The sequence below is a fragment of the Mytilus galloprovincialis genome, chromosome 5 (genome assembly GCF_965363235.1).
Source record: "Mytilus galloprovincialis chromosome 5, xbMytGall1.hap1.1, whole genome shotgun sequence".
Lineage (NCBI taxonomy): Eukaryota > Metazoa > Mollusca > Bivalvia > Mytilida > Mytilidae > Mytilus > Mytilus galloprovincialis.
In genome coordinates this window covers 39,304,404-39,319,021 of record NC_134842.1, presented here as the reverse complement: position 1 = coordinate 39,319,021, position 14,618 = coordinate 39,304,404, and the positions used below count along the sequence as shown (strand labels likewise).

Genomic DNA, 14,618 nt, shown 5'->3' with positions numbered 1-14,618 from the left:
AGTTCAAGGTCAATCATGACTAAAGAAGAGTCATGCAGGCTTGAGTCATTAGAATTGTTACAATTGACAATTAATGAAAATATTGGTTATTTTATAATGACTATACAGTCTGTTCACAATTCCTTACATAGAATTAAATGAATACAATCAGATCATTTTAAAGAATGAGCTTTTGATAAAATTTAACTTCTAAAATATATATCTGTAGGTTTTGATGGTTTGTGTAGTAATGCTGGAAGAAGAGAGATTCTATTTGGTAAAGATACTTTTACCATTTGCAACATTTATATTGGTACATCTGATCTAGAGAATTGTACAGACCTCAGGTATGTTTAGTTATGTAGGGGAGATAATTAACATTGGAAGTACTTTAATTTCTTTCTCCTAAGGAATTCTGTGATTAAAGATTGATGCTGCTTTTTGTTACAATTCAAGTTATAGAATTCATATATCACATTTCAGATATAAAAAAAGAAAAAAAAAGAGGCAAACACACTAAAATGAGATTGAGTTAAGCAAATTTTACTCAGCTAAGATTAACATGCTACTAATAATTTTAAAAAGGTTGATATTACTCTCTTGAAACACATTAATAAAGTTTTCAATGCACTATAATTTTACCTATTCTTCATTTAACACAGATATGTAGCAATTTTTGAGACCAATTTAAATCAATAATGAAATCAAAATTAAATGAAAATAAAAGAGTGTATGAAATTGAATTTCAGCAAACTGATAATAAATCGTCTTGATAACTTGATGCCAGCTGAGAGAATAGGTCGTTATGGTAACAACAATCCATATGGACCTGCACAATGGATAGAAGTCCTGAGGTAAGTAGAATACTGTGGATTCATCTATTTTTGTGAATTAATAATATATTGAATTTTCAAATGTACTTGATTTCAAGATTTTCACAAATTTTTATGTTATAACCTCATAGATGCCAACCATTACGATTTTCCCGTAGTTTTTCCGATTTTGCGATAAAAACTACGCTAATACGGTCAAAGTCGAATAGTTACGGATTCCCAATCATCGACGTTCAATTTTGTAAAACGCGGATTTTTATCATTACTTTTCCGCCCTGGTCCAGTATTTAGGAAACGCAAATGTAATACTTCCGGTTTCTCGAGAGTTATCAACCTATAGTTGGGTAACTAACTGACTTCCGAAGAGGCAAACTTGCATTTTATTAAGTAGCTTTCCCCCTTTCTCTACTTCTCCTTGACAAAACAAAAATGTTTGAGTCGAGAACATCTGGACAATTAATGAATAGAATACATACTACAGACAACAGGTTAAACGACAAATTTTAGTGCACATCACTTTGCAACCACTCGTCAGTAATTTTTATTGGTAAATGCACGTTTATGAATGATTACTGCAAACTTTTCAAAAATACGGAAAATTTGATAGTTTGTTACTGATTGTGTCAAAAGGGGGTTGGCATCTATGTAACCTTTATAAACACTGAATAATGTTCCTCATTTTGCTCTAGTGATATGGTAACTAGAATATATTTTCAGATCTGATTGGACTACTTGAAATACCCCAAAAATGTATTTATTTATTTATTGAAATTCTGCAAAGAGTCATTGCTACCTACATAAAAAAGACTGGATAAGCTTTATTTGGTTGAAACATTAATATCCTTGAATAACACCGACTTTAAACAAATTTTCTGATATTTAAGGAGGTAGACCTAGGTTAAGGGAAATAACTCTTAAAATCATCAGTATGTTTGTGTCAACCATTTTCAAAAATATATTCTAAGCTTCTAGGTTACATAGATTATTTTCAATCTGTTTCAGGTAAATGCTTAAAATACATTGATGAATTGGACTTTTACCAATGCTTAACTGATTTAAAGAGTTATCTCCCTGAACCAAGGTCTACCCCCTTAATTCAAGGAATAACAAAATTTGTAATGGGGAATTTTATATAAAAAAAAATAACGGTTAAAAACTTTTAAACAAAATATCACAGTAGCTTTTGAAGTTTGGATAAAGACAATAATGTGTTTCTAACTGTAAATGCGAACTTCGCCCTTAAGTCTTGGAGTTATTATTGTAATCATTTTTAGTAGACAGTAATAATGTTACAACATAAAAAAGAAAATATTGTGACTTGGGACTTAGGGATAGTCCTGAAGGTCTGCTTGTAATCCATTGCTTATTAATTTGATTAACAATTGTTGAATGATAGGTTAAAACTGTAATTTTTTGTATATTTATGTCACTTTGTTTTTGGTAGAGAGGATTTGACCTCAACTTGTACCAACAGCTTAGAGGCTAACAACCAGACTGTGCTGTCATGGCGATTTTCTGGGTTTTGTACAGATATAATCAGTGGTATCAATTTAGATGTGATGTATGGAGAATCTGGCAAAGCCAATGGTGTGCCTACAAAAGAAATTATAGGAGCATACATCAGGTGAGTGTTTAGGGCTATCCCATTAAAATGTGTTAGGGCTATCCCAATAAAATGGATGTGGGGTGTAGAAAAGGGAAAAAAAGGATCATTACTTGTAATGACCACTTGCTACTATAGATTATCTTTATCCGGTACTCTGTTGTGGTTGTACTACTGCTGTCTGTCTAACATTTACCTCCAAATCAGCTTGTTTCTGTATATAGATTATATGATGTAATTTTGATTGTTATAAAAAAAATTGACTTGTTTTCAATTTTTTTTGACATGCTGTATTCTGTTATGGTTGTGTATAATACAAACATTTTTTTACCCTAGACATTTTGTTGGTAGGGGTATGTATTTCATATATAACTTCAGAAGGTTTTTGATTTTAGATAAAAAAATTTGAATTGTAATGTGGATAAAATGATAATAATGACTGCCGTACATGATCATTCAACATTGTATGTTTTGTTTTACAGCTATTCAAAATCAACATGGCAACTAACATGTGGATCAGGATCACTGTGTACTGATCCATCTTATGTAGAACCATTCCCCATCACAGCCTCTGTCAGGTTTATCAAAGTACCAGCGAATACACCAGAGCCTAAAATAAGGTATGTAAAAACTACAATGGCTCAAAAATGACATCAGTAGATACAGTAATTGGCCTCAACACTCACAATATTCACACAGTCCTTTTTCAAATTAAGTCAAAGTAAGAAAGATCACCATCAATTCATATTGATTTCTTGGGTTCTAATTTTAGTGATTTTTTGGGGGGATATAGGTAAATGTAACAAAAAATTTAGTGTTATACTTTTTTCCTAAAACTATAGTTAGCTTGAATACATAATTTGTCGTAACCACAAAATCAGAAGACTAAGAGCATTCAAAATTCCTCAATCCAGAAAATAATAAAAAGTCAAAAATGGGAGATAACTCTTGATTTAAAAAAAATTGCACATCAGACTAAAAAAATAAAAATTAGAAAACTGAAAATTTTTGTTCAAATTGTCAATGTTATATACAACCCCGCCGCATTTTTGCACAACCGCGCCGCATTTTTGCGCCTGTCCCCAGTCAGGAGCCTCGTGCCTTTGTTAGTCTTGTATTATTTTAATTTTAGTTTCTTGTGTACAATTTGGAAATTAGTATGGCGTTCATTATCACTGGACTAGTATATATTTGTTTAGGGGCCAGCTGAAGGACGCCTCCGGGTGGGGGAATTTCTCGCTACATTGAAGACCTGTTGTTGACCCTCTGCTGTTGTTTTTTATTTGGTCGGGTTGTTGTCTCTTTGACACATTCCCCATTTCCATTCTCAATTTTAAGATTGATTTATTCTCAATTTGTAGCAAGTATTTCTTTATAAGCTAGTATTGTTCACAAGACAAGACAATTTATTACAACTTAGGCACACGGATGGTGCTACAAGAGGATAACAATTATACATTAACAATTACATAATTACACAATTTTACTCTTTGTAAATTTTGTTTTCTAGATGGGAAGAAGAACATCCAGATATATGTTACCAAGATGTATGCTGGGATAACTTTATTTATCCACTAGTACGGGGTTACACTGCCGAACCAAGAAAATATGTCCTAGCTATGTCGCTAATTCTAATTTTATTTTTGTTTGGATTTTTATTCATCACAAGACCATGGTGGTGAAAGAAATGGTAGAGTGGAATTATTATAATGAATTGACACATTTAAAGTCATTGAAAGATTTTAAAAAGTTAAGAATTGTTAAAGAGGTGAATGACATGTTAAAGAAGTATGAGGTTAATTTTAGAAGGTAATGTTGTCTATCAATAACTACAGCACAAAAAGTGGCTACTGTAAACTAACTAATTTTTTGCAAGCAATTTATTTGATCAATTTGTGGAAAAAGAACATTAATGTGAATATAAATGCCAAAATGGATCCTCCCTTATATGTATGAATCACCAAGACAATTAGACCAAGACATTCCAGCTATGTTGACTAGAAATGGCTGAAGCATAAAAAAAGTTTTTTGAAATAGGTTGGGTTACACCTTATTATTTAAGATCATTTGAAATCTGTAGTAGCTGGCTGATTCATGAGTTTTAGAGTTAGCATTATTTATTTGAGTTTTTTGCATTTTTTTCATTAACCACTGACCAATGTAAAGTTGAGGCTTTAGAAAAATTAATGAGAAAGCTTAAAAGTTGTATGGAAATATCTGCCATGGTTAACGAAAATAAGGAGAACTAGAAACATGAGTTTATAGTTTCAATAATTAATCCTTCTGGAGCCTGTTTTTTATATTTTTTTAGTATGAATAGTTGTTCCGTCCATAAGTATGTGTGAAAGTGATGAGCGGTTTTATTAATGTGTACGTTTGATTGGTATGATTTCAGTAGTGAAATTTACAGGATGTTGAGTGAATATTTTTTTAGCTATACCTTATATGGTATATCAGAACTTATCTGAAAAATAATGTTAGTGATCATTTGTCAAGTTATAGTGATATTTTTATATACATTTAATATTTATATATGAATTTTTATAATAAAATTTGTAAAAATTTGTTTTATTATTTATGGAAACCTGAGCCAATGTGACATTTGACATCCATCATTTAAATATACTGTGGATTCATTATTTTTCGTTGGATACAAATTTTCGTGGGTTTCGTGGGTTCAGGTGAATGAAATCAAATGTTCAACGAAATGCATATTTTAAATAGGCTTTGTATACAGAGAAGGTCACAACCACGAAATCAAATATCCACAAATATGCAAGTTTTCAGCAATTCCACAAAATTGATACCCACCAAAATAAATGAATCCACAGTATACATAAAAAATTAAGAATGGAAATGGGTATCCTAATGTTATCGGTTAGTATAACAAACTTTTGCTCTGTAGGGCCAGTTCTTCAAATAAATGTGGTCAAAGCTGATTGTGTTAATTTAGTAGATACTTTTATTCAATTCCTATTATCCTCACGATTTTCTCTTGCGTAAATCAAGAAATATCAAAACATCTGTTGTTGTGCTCAATTTTGACATTGTGTGCAATACGTCATCAGTTCTCGATAGTTGTGAAAAGTATAGTATGGTAAGCATGTTTGATATTAATAGTAGATTAAAAATTACGCAAATTGAAGAAAAGTATCAATTTACTATTATTTGTCTCTAGAAAACATATTTTTTTTTATGAATTTTGGCCTTATCGACCAAAAATATGCATTAAATATTAATTCTAGATGATTTTAAATTATTGAACCAATCCTTATATGTTATAAGATGTTGTAACAGCTGTTAATAATATTTTTCTTGTCACAGTAACAATATTTAAGGGCATTACTTTTCCAATAATTGAATTGAATTAAATTTTATAGTTGATAAGATATGGTCCAAACTGTGTTCCATATATTTTTTTCCACAGCGACGTCACACCACATCTTACAACTGTGTATTACGTATGTGGACTTGACCTTCTTTTCAAGCTGAGTTTTGTTTACATTTGAAAACGTGCTATTTATGAACCGAGGGGATGAAGTTTTGGGTTGTTTTGGGAATAAGCAAAAGTAGGCTAAAATCGAAAAATATTATTTATACTTTTGTAAAATGTCTGAAAACTTGAAATGTTGAAATTAATGCTTGCTTGAAGCGAGTTTTTATTCTGTCCTTGAAATACCGACAAATAGAAAACAGGTGCGATTTCGCAAACTACTTTTATTTTAACCACGCGCATTGCTATCGAGAACTGATTACTATCGAGAACAGATGACTACACGTTAATGTGCCAAAGAGACAACAACCTGACCAAAGATCAGATAACAGACATAGGACACCAATAGGTCTTCAACACAGCAAAAAAATCCCTTAACAAAAGTGTGTACTAGTTCAGTAATACTTATTTAGGTCGCTTAAGAAGTCAGTATTTGGCATTGCAAAATTTCTGCCTCTTTCCACCATGCCCTTGTTTTATGACCCTCTACTTTATAAAGGGGGCAGTATATAGTTCGTTCTTCCTTATTACTAAATTTTGCATCAGTAAATGCTCTTGAACTGCTAGACAACATATTGTGAATCTTTCGCAGAATCTTATTCACATGATGTACTTTTGCACTTACTATTTTATTTCTTCATCTTTATGAGTTTTTGGGTTAATTTTGGAGGGTGACAGGGACATTGTCATACTGCTCACTTTAGTAGTTTTGCAGCTGTTAGGTGTCTGGCAGAAGGTTCCAACTCTTATAGAGCGTGGGAAAAAGGAGTTGTAAACTTCCTTAGTGGCTCTAACCTGTCTAATTCTATGGCAATCCCTTGTTCCTTAGGTGGTAGATAGCTGGTTGTATCTCCACTAGTTTGTTCTGGATCTTGTAGCAAAGGGCAAGTCGCTAGTTTATACGTCTGCTGTAGGGTATCCCACTTGAGTTGGTCTAGTAGTCCAGTGAAACATCCTGGGGAAGTGTCTATGTACTGGTTGTTAACGAATCGTGTGCCCGTTCTAGGTCTTTGATGAAGGTGGTGTGAGGGGAGTTCCACGATGTTGAAGCATACTTGATCATTGCATAGGCTGTGGGTTTTTTTAAATGGCTTACAACGGCCAAGGTTCATGAGGAAAATCCTGGGTCCTGGTTGCTTTTCCAGTGGTGTTGATAATGTGTTTATTCCACTGTAGGTCTTGACTTATGGTTACTCCAAGGTACTTTCCGCTATTAACAACTGCTAGTTGGTGTTCGTGCAATGTGTAAGTTATTTGCAGGGTGTTACGCTTGTTGGATATCCTCATGACAGTGCACTTTTCTGGATGGAAACACATCTGCCACTTGTGTTCCCACTCTTCCATGGCAATGAGGTCTCTGAAGCGTTGCTGCATCATCAGGGTTTCTAATTTTGCAGCAGACCAATCTGGCATCTGAAGATGTACAATTTGATGTCCGGAATAGACTGTACCTTGTGGAACTCCAGATAGAACATCTAAAGGATGTATGTATGTCCTTCTAGGACAACTAACTGGGTTCTACTGCTTTGGAAGTTCTTTATCCAGCTCAATATTGTTCTTTTCATCCCATAGTGTGAAATTTTAAAAGGCAAGCGTTGGTGTGGTACCTTGTCAAAGGCTTTTGACAAATTCAGTAGAATGATGCCAGTCTGGTGCCACTGGTCCATGTTTTTGGCAAACTGGTTTAATAATACTAAAAGTACCACTAATTGGGTATCACAGGATCGGTGACTTCTGAATATACGTTGCTCGTCACAAAGAATTGGGTGTTGATCAAAGTGATCCATTACTGCGCTGTGTATGACATCTACCATCAGTTTGCATGCTATTGATGTCAATGAGACGGGCCTGTAATTTGAGGTTTGGTGTTTCTCTCCTTTCTTGAAGATTAGCACGATGTTCGCTTTGGGCTATTCATATGGAAACTTAACCTGGTCCAGGGAAATCTGAAACTTCCGGGTAAGATATAGACCTTGTGATTCTGCTGCCTGTTTGAAAATGCTTGCTGGAACTTCATCTAGGCCTCTTGCTTTGAATAGTTGGAGTTCCTGTAAGAGTTTGTAGACGCCTCTTTCATGAATGATAATATTGTTCACGATGGAATGTGAATTACCTAGGTCAGGTAACATACTGATATCTTCCTTGGTGTACACTGACTGTAATTGCTGGTTCAGTATAGATGCCTTAGTAACTGTGTCACTATAGAGGAAGTCATCTTTTGACTTCAATGTCACAATCCGTGATGCATCCTGTTTCCGGCTCTCACATGTAACCAGAATCTCTTGGGGTTTTTTTTTCGCTGCTTATGAAATCTTCCATGTAAGTAACATGTGCTTGTCTAGACTCCTTCTGTAGTTGTGCTTTCAGAGTTTTGTATCTCTTCTTGTCTCGTGTTTTACCACTGTTTTTGGTCAGGGTATAAGAAAGTTAAATGCTTAGGGGAGGGTTAGTTCTTTCAAACGTATTTAACCCTGTCACATTCTTTATGTGTCTGTTCCAAGTATAGAACCTGTAGTTTAGAGGTTGTCTTAGGTGCATGTTTGTCATATTTGATTTTCATAAATTGTTTTGTTATTAATTAGACTTTTACTTTCTGTTTTGAATTATTTCATATTTTTCTTGTTAAGGTTTTTCTAACTGACTATACGGTATGGGTGTTTATCATTGTTGACGGATTTACAGTTGTCATAATAACTTTCATCCACTTCTTTTGCATTTTGGTTGATATTTGTTTCGTTTGCAATTATACCACATCTCGTTATTTTCATATTTTCAACTATTGACAAACAGGAATTAAGTTGCTGCACGGTAGATATAGAAATATCTTAAAGTAACAACTCAACAGTATTTAGACCAAATATAAAATTGTTGGCTGCAATAGAAGCCAAGAAATGTTTGATGAAAAGTCTCCCTGTACAATGAGTATTGAAAATGTCACATTGTCTGCCTCCAGAAAGCAGAAAAACAGCATAACTAAAAATTGCTTAAACGTTACAAATCAAAATTATCAAGCTGCTGACTAATTATCAATTCAATGTTTCAGAGAAGAATTGAAAACATAAAAATAAACATTAAACTCTATTCTTTCTGAAGCAGGGACAACATGACATAGCAGCTTAGATTGACTTCTATAGACCTGAAAAACAGTTAATAAATCAGAATCTGTGGTTTCATCTGCCTCAATGGTTATGGTTAAGTATGTCATCGACTTATATTTGTTGATAGCACGTACATAGTATCGACAGGTTGTAGTACCGTTTGGTTTCATATCTATAATTTAAAATTAATACATCTAGAAATGTTTTAATTGATCGAAAACAAAAGGAATGTCATCTTCGTTACCTAAGAGTTACGATCCACCCCGATGCTCTCCGCCCATGGCAGATTAAGCCAATATTTGTGATAACAGTGTTTCGCAAAACTTTTATTAGTTGATTAAGAACGTTTAAATTGTCACTAAATGTCGTCGTATATTTTTTGGGTTAGATACTTGCTGCACAATCAGCGCGTGTCAATTGTTTACCTATTTTATTTTACATTAACACGTGATAAAGTTATAGGCGCCTTCTGACTTGATGCAGCCAGTTAAGACTGCAACCAATGAAAATCATTCCCTCATGGGTCCGAAATTCTCTCTTAGCTAACAAAGATGAAGCAATGCAAGTCCTGATAAAAAATATTCAAGATCTTATGACGTGCTACATTGATATCTTTAAAGAATATGTATTCATCGAGGCAATGGGTTAAGATAGATTGTATATAATTAATAAAATATAAAATAGACAGGCATATGTGTGTTATCAAATGAACACTATAGGAATATACACAGTTTATTGATGATTAGCTGTTGAAACGTACATCTAAAGGATTGGAAATGCAGCATTAATAATCTCATCACAGTTTTAGTAAGTATATCCATCATTTTCTACATTTGAAAATGCCTGTACCAAGTCAGGAATATGACAGTTCTTGTCCATTCGTTTTTGATGCGTTTTGTTATTTGATTTGGCCATGTGATTATGAACTTTCCGAATTGATTTTCCTCTAAGTTCAGTATTTTTGTGATTTTACTTTTTACCGGAACTGTGTTATCCCTCGAATAAATTGCAACTTTTAACAATAAAGAGAAGAACCGAAGTTGAAACATTTTTATCACAACCCACCTTTAAACGGAGATAAGATGCATGCAAGTAAGGTATACAAAGTGTTTAGGGGCATACGATACAGTTTTGAACCTGTATTTACAAGTTGCTGAAAATTTGCATATAGGCTATTTTTTACCTGATTAAATCAAATATGTAATAAAAAATATACCTTCATGTGCTACTTTTTGAGTAAAATGAGGTCGAAATTTTGTATATTTGCTCAAAATTCAGATTTGAGTCTGTATTTTCTTTTTCGAAAGAAAGACATACCTTTTTTGTTTTAAAAGATAAACACAAATTGTTTCTGTTAAATAATCGGTAATTTCTGTATTTTATAAGTATCATTAAACATTATGCAATTTTTATTCCGAAATAACTCTATATTTATCAAATGTTCATGAATAGAGGGAAAAACGTCATTTTTTGCTGCATGTTTATCAAAATTAAAAACATTGCGCTATTTACAGTTTTATAAAATTTGGGTCACATAATCTCCTTGCAAAATGAAACAAATTGCTGTTTTAAAAAATAGGGGTCCATGCACTCGTTTTCAAATTAAATCAGTTTGAATGATAAAAAACAGTCGAAAAATGCATTTTTCCCGATATGTCATAGTTTGACATCGCGAAAATAACATTTTACGTTAGCAACGTCATTACCTTCCCTGTAACTGTATCGTATGCCCTTAACATCAAGTAACAGAGGTACACAAAAAATAGGATCTTAAACCTGGGTTATTGAGGAGTAGTAATCAAGGACTGTGAAATAATAATGTCGATTTTATTAATTATATACAATCTATCTTAACCCATTGCCTCGATGAATACATATTTAGTCTTAGATGCATGATTTTTTTTATTAGTTGTTAGTGGCTTTGAACAAGCTGTCAGGTAATAGCTACACGAGTACTCTCAGATCTGTTCATTGTGTCTTTTTGTGTCGGGATGTATAAGTATCCGGCCACGTCCACCTGTATTTGTGTCCATCTGATGAGTTAAGCCTTTTTCAACTGATTTTTTTAGTTCGTTCTTATGTTTTACTGTTATCCCACTGTCCAAGGTTAGAGGGAGCGTTGGGATCCCGCTAACATGTTTAACCCCGCCACATTATTTATGTATGTGCCTGTCCCAAGTCAGGAGCCTGTAATTCAGTGGTTGTCGTTTGTTTTAATGAACTGATCCATTCAAGTATATAAAACATATTTAACTTTTTATTTAAATTATAATATCACATCTCTACCACTTTTATCATTCATTTTTATTATTTCATCTTAATTTGACAAATAAAAGGAGCAAATGTATTGAGGATGGTATCACATAGCATAACACAAAATAAAACTAAAATGAATAACAAAGTTATAATGAAACGGTAAACGGTTACGACATGTCATCTTAATTTTTTTTCTGGTTTCATTTTGTATATCTGTGCTGCTATCGCTGATGTATATTCCCGATAGAGTTTAAATATTAATATGAATATCTAATTTTCATTAGATCAAATAGTTTGAAAATATGATAAATATTTTTAAAAGAATATGTTCTGTAACTTTTCGATCTATTTTTGACATTGAGTCTAAAACGAACATATTAAGACCTTTGGCTATATTGCTTTTGAATGAACGAAATTTTATGATTTGGAAAGTGCCCTATTAAAGTATTAACGAAAAAGAATTTAACTGCACGATTCCGATCTCATAGAAAAATAAACACAATTGAAAGTAAAATAATTTGCAGGTGAAACGTTGTATTAAAGATGCTGGCAAATATTAAAAATAAACTCCTCATAGATACCAGGATTGACATTTTGTATTTTCCACCATTTTCTACATTAGAAAATGTCTGTACTAAGTAAGAAATATGACAGTTGTTATCCATTCGTTTAATGTGTATGAGCTTTTGAATTTGCCATTTGATAAGGTACTTTCCCTTTTGAATTTTCCTCGGAGTTTAATTGTTTTGTGATTTTATTGATCGTGTCGCAGATGAAAACACAATCGCTGTCAAAACATAGATAATAGCAATAATTTATATTCTCGATTTGGTTATTTTTGTGCAACGTTTGAGGTCATTAGATGAGTCAAAATGTTTTCGTTGGTACAAAAATATATGAAGTAACTGTAAAAATGTCATAACATTTCAGTTTATCTCTCTTCATTATTTTTTCAATATATAAAAAAAACTTTTCTTTTGTATTGTGTGGTCGTGAGACCACAAAACAAAATCATTGTACCCCAACACATTTTGATAAAGTAAGAACACTTCTATATGTATATATACATTTTTTAATTAATCAAATTTTTATTGCACTTTTGCTGTTCACAATGTCCTCAATCTACAGCTTCAATTAAGTATCCCTTAGATTAGTTATTAAATATCTAGGGGAAAATATTCAACACTTTTATACATGTTATATATTAACAGAGAACCATGATGTGATCATTATCTTTAATTATAAACATCAAAGTATATATATAGGGTGAAAACGTGATCAACGATACCAGCCTCACAATTTTGTACGCCAGACGCGGATGCCGTTTTCAAAAGACCCATCAAGGACGCGCGAGAAAATATGGTGTAATTGCTAGTAATGGTGACAATAACGTCGTGCTTAGCTTGGCGAGTTTTCCCCATCACTAAAGAAGGACTTTTCAGATAAAAAGGAGGCGTACAAAGTATACGCCACCCTTAATACGCGACTGACAAAAGACTACTAGTTTTTTTAAATGAGTCCTTATATAGGACCGAACAATAACAATTCAACCGATGTTAAAAATCCTGTTGAGAATTTATTTCTATAAAGAGCAAACGAAAGAATACAAAGAACGTATTATTTCTTTGTACTTATGGAATATACTAAAATATAGCTTTTGCAACGTTTCCTTTGTAAAACAAACATTGACATTAAAAGCTGGTGCATTAAGGAAGATGCTCTTAAAATATCTTAAAAGATCATAAGGTCTGTAATTTGATCAAAAATACAACCTCAAAATAAGAAAGCCAGTTTCTGCATACATTTACTTTAATAATTCCTTCATTAACAATAATACACAAAATGTAGAGTGACAATTACAATGAATATGCCCCATCCGTACCTGACCATTGTAGAAGATTTTATGAGTCTATGTTGTCAACAGTTATCAAAGGTACCAGGATTATAATTTAGTACGTCAGACGCGCGTTTCGTCTTCATAAGACTCATCAGTGACGCTCATATCAAAATAGTTATAAAGCCAAACAAATACAAAGAAGAAGAGCATTGAGGATAAAAAATTCCAAATAAGGCTAAGGTAATCTATGCCTGGGATGAGAAAATCCTTAGTTTTTCGAAAAATTCAAAGTTTTGTAAACAGGAAATTTATAAAAACATAATGACCACATACTTGATTTGACGTGTAATACATTGTAGTATATTTTATGAGTGTATTTTGTCACATTTGACGTGTTACATATTACCATCGTTGTCGAGTACTTGAGTTTTGGTATGTGTCTGGTTTGCAGTTACAGTAGCATAGTTTCCAATCTTATTTGAAGTTTTGGTATTAGTCAGGTTTGCAGTTACAGTAGCACAGTTTCCAATCTTATTTGAAGTTTTGGTATTAGTCTGGTTTGCAGTTACAGTAGCAAAGTTTCCAATCTTATTTGATTTGAAGCATTTAAATTTGAGTCGACTTCGAAATTCCTGTATTCTGAAAACGTACACAAAAGGATCAAATAATGGATTAAGTAGTAGCAGAGTGTTCGTTAAATTTATTACATCTAACGATGGTTCTTTAATACTCTGGGAGTACAGTCCATAAATTGTTCGAGGTAAAATTCCACAAATTGTGAACACAATAATGATGCTCAGAGTAATCACATTCTTGCGCATTTTCAATATGGCCTTTCTTCTTTGTTTGATCTGTGTTTCTGATAATGTACGAAAAGAAATCAAATGATTTCGATGTTTCTTCATTCTTACTATTACCATAACATAGCAAATGGTAATAAGACAAACTAAAATTCCACTCGGAACATCAAACAACAAGTAAGTGGTGTTTTGCATAGTGAATTGGGGATGGCATCCGTTGTGTTTATGTTGATTATCCGCAGTCACTTCGGAAAAAACAAATACTGATATTGGACATAAATGCGCAAGTAAAAAGCATACGCCAACGGGAACGTTATTAGTAATTATTGTTAAAAATTTGTTCGGAATTGCAAAGGTGGCATTTAATCTTTCTAAACAGATTAAAAATGTTTGCATCAATGAAAACACAATTGTTCCCGCCATTAAATGTACCATTAATCCGCAAAGGTGTTGGAATATGTCTTCGTCAAACTGTGTAGACATTTGTGCAAGGAATTCATTAAGTATTCGTTCAAACATCATGGTTCCATCACTTATGCTTAGAAACAATGCCAAGCGTACAAACTTATTTTTCGATAGCTCTTTAGTCTTAGCTAAGATTAAAATTGCCAAAATATGAATGCAACAAAGCACAGAACAGATAACTACGATTACAATCCAAAGCATGGTGTTAAATTGCTAGTATTGTAATCGGTGGAATAATTTTATATATATATTTT

General features: G+C 32.8%; 1 protein-coding gene across 1 annotated transcript in view; it reads left to right on the top strand.

Annotated features, from left to right (window-relative positions):
* LOC143075801 (tectonic-2-like) overlaps positions 1-4,979 on the top strand; it is a 39,255-nt gene extending 34,276 nt beyond the window's left edge. The window contains exons 16-20 of the mRNA XM_076251364.1: positions 209-326; positions 729-833; positions 2,257-2,436; positions 2,898-3,035; positions 3,926-4,979. Of these exons, the coding sequence (XP_076107479.1) occupies positions 209-326; positions 729-833; positions 2,257-2,436; positions 2,898-3,035; positions 3,926-4,097 (713 nt within the window). The 3' untranslated portion in view covers positions 4,098-4,979. The remainder of the gene's footprint in view (positions 1-208; positions 327-728; positions 834-2,256; positions 2,437-2,897; positions 3,036-3,925) is intronic.
* The last annotated feature ends 9,639 nt before the right edge of the window (positions 4,980-14,618 follow it).